Consider the following 7039-nt stretch of genomic DNA (forward strand, 5'->3'; position numbering starts at 1 on the left):
AAAATGTTGTTCTTGTGGGTGCTGCTGCATATGACAGTAACAGTACAACTACTTATTCACTAACATTTTAGCATCTCCACCATGTTCTGATATGTCACAGGTGAGAGCTGTAGACATTTGCCAACTTACAGCAATCTTACAGCAAACACGGATCCAGTCCATGTTTATTGAAGAACTTGGGTTCTCCCAGCTCTATTACAACCCCTATACATTTTTATGAATAAGATCATGAAATAGTCCTTGTCCTTTTTTATTATACAATACAATACAATAACATTTCTATAGCGCTTTTCTCCCATAGGACTCAAAACGCTTAGGCTCTCTCAGATTCAGTAATTAGTAGGATGAAGTATTCACACAACAAAAGTTATATTTCTGCAAATGCCAAACTGAACAGGTGGGTTTTCAGTCTGGATTTAAACACGTCCAGGGATGGAGCTGTCCTGATCTGTTGAGGTAAGGAGTTCCAAAACGTAGGGGCAGCATGACAGAAGGCACTGGGACCAAACGTTTCCAGGTGGACTCTGGGTATGACTAGATTATTAGAACCTGTTGATCTGAGAATGCGGGGATTGCTACGTAGCTGCAACATATCTTTCATGTATCCAGGGCCTAGATTATTCAGGGATTTAAATGTCAGTAGGCCGATCTTGAATAGGACCCTCCATTCTATAGGTAGCCAGTGAAGGGAGTGCAGGACTGGCGTTATGTGGCAGTGATGGGGTTGGTTGGTTAGCAGTCTGGCAGCAGTATTCTGTATCAGCTGTAGACGGTACAAGGCCTTTTTTGGAAGACCAGTGTAGAGAGCATTGCAGTAGTCCAGTCGGGATGTGATGAAGGCGTTGGCAGATCTTCTGGGGGGATGAGGTGCTTGATTTTTGCAATGTTGTTCAGGTGAAAATAGGATGATTTCACCACAGCAGAGATTTGAGTTCTGAAGTTTAAATCCCAATCAATTAGAACTCCCAGGCTACGCACATGATCAAAGCTGCGTAGATCCGTGCCTCCTATTCCCAGTGGTGAAGACTGCAAGTTAAGTTGTTTTGTTATCATGCTCTGCCCTCCAATCAGAAGGACTTCAGTTTTGTCTGCATTTAGTTTCAGCCAGTTGTCATTCATCCATTTCTGTAGTTCACGCAAGCAGGCGTTTATAGTTAGAGTTGGGTCTGTCACACCAGGCTTGAAGGAAAGATATAGTTGGGTGTCGTCTGCATAGCAGTGGTATGTCAGGCCATGTTTTTGGATTCGTTTTCCCAGCGGTAACATGTAAATAGTGAAAAGCAGGGGAGAGAGGATTGAGCCCTGGGGCACCCCATACTTAAGTGATACAGGGGTGGACAGGAAGGGCCCCATAGAAACTTTGTGGGTTCTGCCACTCAAGAAGGATTGGAACCACTGAAGAACTATGCCATTATTGAATGTGTTGTTTATATTTTCAGCTTCAAGTCACACAGCTCACTGAGATATTCTTCGCTGTCTGGATCATATTTTAAAGCTTGTTCATAACATTCAATTGCATCTGCTATTTTGCCATTATTCTTATAGACAAAGCCAAGTAAACCAATCCCAGAAGCGTCAGGAGGGTAAACCTTTATCTTTCTCTCGGCCAGTCTTTTCAGCCCTTTCTCACTGTAGTCCCTGTATCTATTTGAGTCTGGTATCTGGAAGCATTCTTTGTAATGCTCTATAGCTTTGGCTTGGGATTCCATGCGATACTCTTGAAAGCGGCCATAATTCTGGTGCACCTGCTGCTTCTCTTCATTTGTAAGATTGGGCAATTTGAGGACGTTTTTAAATGTGTCATCTGCCTTCTGGTACTCTTTTGCCTCACAGTACATGTTAGCCAGGTCTATGTGGGCATACACAAATGTTTTCTTGTGTTCTAATACCTTCTGAAAGTGAAAAATTGCCTTGTTAATGAGTTCACTAATTTCTTCAGTGTTTGTGTAACGGCTTTGATGATTATTCATTGCGTTGAACATTTTCTGTCTGTAACACAAGCCTATTTGGTGGTGCAGAAAGCCAGAGGTTGGCATAAGGGCTACAGCGTCTTGCAAGACGGACAATGCTTCATCTACCATCCCAGCTCTTCTGTAAAACTTGGCCACATACCGTAGAAGATAGGGAGAATCTGGAGCTTGTTTTAGAGCTTTTTCTATGTATTGTCTTCCATCCTCTTCTCTTTGTAAGTCCTGCAACTTCAAGGCAAGAAGTGCTTTCAACACAGCATCTTTTGAGTTTACTTCTACAGCATGCTGCAGCAACTCTAGTGATTTGCATTCGGAAGCAGTGCATTTCACAATATTCCAACCTTCTATGCGGTAAACTGCTGTGGCATGGCCAGAATGCCACTCAGGTTCTTCTGGGTCTAGCTCTAGAGCCTTTGCAAAACATTCTCTGGCTTTCTCATAATACTTACCACAAAATTTCATCAGTGACCACCCTTGTTCAGCATAAATCTCTGCAATGTTTTCAGTACGGCATGGAGAACACTTGAGCTCTTCATAAATGTGGTCTATCTTGTCTATGTATTTCTGAGCATCTTCATATTGTTTCATGTGGTAGTATACCCAGGCATAGTTTCCAAAAGTCACCAGATATCTTTTGCCTGTTCCATCTGAGTTACTTTCTTTAATTTTCTCCTCTGCATTCTTTAAATTGTGAATGGCTTCTGTGTAATCACCTTTCAAGTGCATAATGTACGCCCGGAGATTATACACCATATACTTGTTCTTGGTGTCTAAATATTTGAGCTGGTAGTCCAGTCTTTCCTTCATTTCTTCGGCATCACCATCCTTTTCTAGAAGTTGCCATGTAAAATGGCATTTTAACTGCAGCAAACGGGACTTCAAAGCATCTTTGGAAGGACCACTGTAATAGAAAACATAATTTTTTATAGTCAGTAAGTAGAAATACAGTACTCAAGGTGAAAAGAAATTGATGGGATAAACAATTGCATCTTTCCTTCTCCTAAAAATGTTTTTTTTTTCAGATATCCCAGTTTTATTTCATATTTAGATCTACTTTTTACGTTTTTACTGTTTCAATTACTGCTCAATGAAACATTCATTGAACTATGCCAGAGCTAAAACCTATGAACTATTCACTTTTTTTATCTCCTGCGCTCAGATGACATTTTCTGCAAGGAAAGATTTATGGTTATAATTCCTTATCAGTGAGGGTTATGCTGTAGTCTGACACAGTACCATTTCAGATCTAACAACCCATCCATCATTTACTTGTAGTTCCCTTTTTTCAGCAAGCTTGATCACCATCACGGGTAGGTAGGGTGATCTGAGAGCACCCTGGAGTGAAAACAAACTTTGGAATCTCTGCCTCAGGTGCTGGGAAGCCTTGCCCCGGCCCTGCAGTGCAATATGCTTTACTTACCGTGTGTATAATTTTATGCACGTGATTCAAATTACTGCAGTTCAGTGAATACACCCAAATATTTCAAGCTGATAACTTGTTTACAGAACACATAACTGATCGCTGAGCCTTCTTTCTGTGGGGTCTCATTCCCTACTCATATTTTTCTTGATTAACTCTCCATCCTGCATCTGACATAAACAGGGCACAGCCAGGTGCGTATTGGAGTTTCGGGGCACCATGGATAATTGGGCGCAGTAACAGTGCCGATAGTAGAATATCAGTAAATTTACAGATACTCTACTATTTAAAGTGTTAATTTTAGTTAGTAAAATATCAGTAATTGTTACAGATATTTTACTATAGGTAAACCTAACCCTACTCTCACACAACCCACCACTACCTATGCCTAAGCCTGACCCTGGTGGTGCCTAACCCTAACCCCCCTCCTGGTGGTGCCTCACACTAAGAGTCCCCTGGTGATGCCTAACCCTTAGACCCACCCTGGTGGTGCCTAACCCTAATACCCCCGCGGTGGTGCCTAGCCCTAAGACCCCCCCAGTGGTGCCTAACCCTAACACCCCCCTGGTGGTGCCTAAATCTAAGACAGCCCTCCCCCCTGGTGATAGCTAACCTTAAGCTCCCCCTATTGTTGCAAAAAAAGATAAGGAAAAAAAATAAGAAAAAAAATGCAGATTTATCCTAAGTTGCCGAATTTGCTGGCTTAACAACAGAGAAAAACTCAGACAAAAAATAATTATCAGGTTATGGGCAGCACGGTGGCATAGTGGTTAGCACTCTTGACTTGCAGCACTAGCTCCCCAGTTCAAATCTCAGCCAGGGCATTATCTGCAAGGAGGTTGTATATTCTCCCATGTCTGCATGGGTTCCTCCAGGCACTCTGGTTTCCTCCCACACCCCAAAAAACATACAGAGTAGTTAATTGGCTCCACCCTAAATTGGCCCTAGACTACAATACATACACTACATGATATATACATAGATGTGACAATGGTAGGGACTAGATTGTGAGCTTCTTGAGGGACAAGACAAAAGAAAAATACACACACACACACACACATATATATATATATATATATATATATATATATATATAGTACAGCGCTGTGTAAGATGTTGGCGCTATATAAATACTAAATAATAATAATAATAATAATAATAAAGGTGTCACCTGGCGATCGAATTTCCCTTTTGGCGCAGGCTTGTAGTGATAATCAGCTAATAGCGATTACGCAAAGTTTTGTGAAAATTGTCACAATTAGGCCTATATGTAATTACAATTGTAAGTTCAATTGATTTCATAGTCATTGGTAATTTTGCATACAATTTTGCTTAATTTTTGCAACATTTAATGCCAACTTTAGCAGTGAATAGCAAAGAGCCCATACATGATATTGACACCAAGGTTGCTACAGATGTTAAGAAGATTAGTGGGTACAAGTCAAAAAAATAATTTTGCAAAAAGACCTTGTCATTTTTGAGAAAATCGATTTTAAAAATGCAAAGAAAAATGATTTTTAAACTCAGAAAAATGACAGCTTAAAAAACATTTTTCTTTGCATTTTTAAAATCTATTTTCTCAAAAACTAAAAGGTCTTTTGAAAAATTATTTTTTTGACTTGTATCCATTATTGTAAGATACGTAGCAATCCATTATTCTAACATACGTAGCAATTTTGGTAGCAATAGCATGTATGGGGAATTGCTATTAACCACTACAGTCGACACAAAATTAGGCAACATTACGCAAAAAATTACCTGAAATGATAAAATATTACATACAAAATTAATTACGATTTTCTCTGAAATTTCGCATAACGATTACAATGCGTAATTTTGCATATGTGAAATTTCGTCCTACCACTACCGTCTTGCCAATATTTTTAACTAAAATTTATGTTGGTGGCCGATTTGCCTGATACCCAGCCAGATACTGCACTGCTGGAGTCCCTAAAATAAATGTATTAGAAGCCAATGACATTTCTAGGCACTAAGCATCTATAACTGAAATGCAAATATGATTGTACTCAATTGTCCTTGACTCTAATGATTTTCATCTCATTGACTATCCCTGGTGGACAGTTCTATAAAATACTAGCATTACTAATGTTCTACTAATTTTGTAATACTGCCCAGTCACCTCTCTCTACAGGTGTATAATGGATGATACAATACTTGTTAATTGCTTTTGAATCATGTACCAATATATTAAGACAGAGCTGAAGTCAGTAATGCAGGTACATTGTACAATTCATCAGAGCTTCACTGTAAGGCATTTAATCACATTGATGTGTATAAGAACTACCACCTTTTATACATAAGCATTTTATAGCTGCATAGTGTGCATATATATTGCATCAAGAAAATAAGAGAGAGAATCAAAGAAAAACATTTAATGCAAGGATGCAGTGGCATACTTACCTCATTCTGTAAGTTCAGTGTTAGCCCGGCAGCAATGAACTGTATCTTTCCCAGCCAGCAGCACTCTGCTGTTTATATCTGTAGCATGCAAGAGTAGGCGGACTGGAAGATCCTATCAGAAAATAAGCACAACAGACTGGAGAAAAGAAACTGAGACTGGCAAACATACCACACATGATTACAGAGTAACGATCAGCACTATGACACTTCTTTATAATATCAGTGGGTATACAAAGTGTGTGTTTAAAATAGCATGGAAAACGAAAAGTTTGTTTTCTTAAAGAGACACTGAAGCGAAGAAAAATTATGATATAATTAATTGGTACCCCATTACTAGGAAAGAAAATATTCTGATATTTTTATTTTCAGTTATATAGTTTTTTTTTATAACATTGTATCATTCTCTAATATTTGCAGTTTATAGACTACTTGGCATTCTAAATGATTTCACAGAGCAGGCCAGTGAACTATTGACCTTTCCTCTGGAGAGAAAAAGAAAGTACAGTGCCAGACACAAGCATCAGAAAACAGAGCTCTCTGCGACTTTGAAAGTCGTGGAGCTCAATGGCTCTTTTGCATAGATAACAACTGGAATTTTTTTAACTCTTCCTGTACTGAAAACAATATCAGACTTATGTCTCTGCTCCTAATGTTTTATTTCTTAGCTGTACTCAGAGCCGGGACAAGGTCCTCCAGCACCCAAGGCTGAGACACCAAAGTGCGCCCCTCCATCCCTCCCACCCCAGCCATCACACACTGATTGCTATTAGACTAAAAGGCGCCACAGGGCCCACAACCTCCCCAACACCTTAATATCTAGTTATCTGGCGTGCAGTCACTGCCATGTATCCCCTTTTCTTATTTCTTTCTGCTTCAAACACAATTAGGAATGACAGCTGAATGAATTCTGCGCCCCCTCCTACACTGCGCCCTGAGGCTGGAGCCTCTCCAGCCTATGCCTCGGCCCGGCCCTGGCTGTACTACACATACAAATCATTATATCATATTTTTTTTGTTCGCTTTCAGTGTCTCTTTAAAACAGAAAGTATTTGCAATAATTCAGGTTGGAGTAAGCTCCGAGATGTCTCCCAGTGCATCAGTGCTGAAATATGCAAATCAACCATTGTTGTCCTTGGAAGCTAAACACACCTCTAGAGATGGCCCGTAGTGAATGCTGGCGAGCAGTATTCTGCAAACTTCTGCCATTCGCATTTGTGGCGAACAGCGA

General features: G+C 39.9%; 1 protein-coding gene across 1 annotated transcript; it reads right to left on the reverse strand.

Annotated features, from left to right (window-relative positions):
- Positions 1–234: 234 nt before the first annotated feature.
- On the reverse strand, positions 235–6025 carry LOC137536538 (interferon-induced protein with tetratricopeptide repeats 5-like). The gene is made up of 2 exons (XM_068258758.1): positions 5812–6025; positions 235–2871 (listed from the first exon to the last, which is right to left on the reverse strand). The coding sequence occupies exons 1-2, from the start codon at positions 5814–5816 to the stop codon at positions 1428–1430; spliced, it is 1449 nt and encodes a 482-aa protein (XP_068114859.1). The 5' UTR covers positions 5817–6025; the 3' UTR covers positions 235–1427.
- Between the last annotated feature and the right edge of the window lie 1014 nt (positions 6026–7039).

Source organism: Hyperolius riggenbachi, chromosome 10 (genome assembly GCF_040937935.1).
Source record: "Hyperolius riggenbachi isolate aHypRig1 chromosome 10, aHypRig1.pri, whole genome shotgun sequence".
NCBI lineage: Eukaryota > Metazoa > Chordata > Amphibia > Anura > Hyperoliidae > Hyperolius > Hyperolius riggenbachi.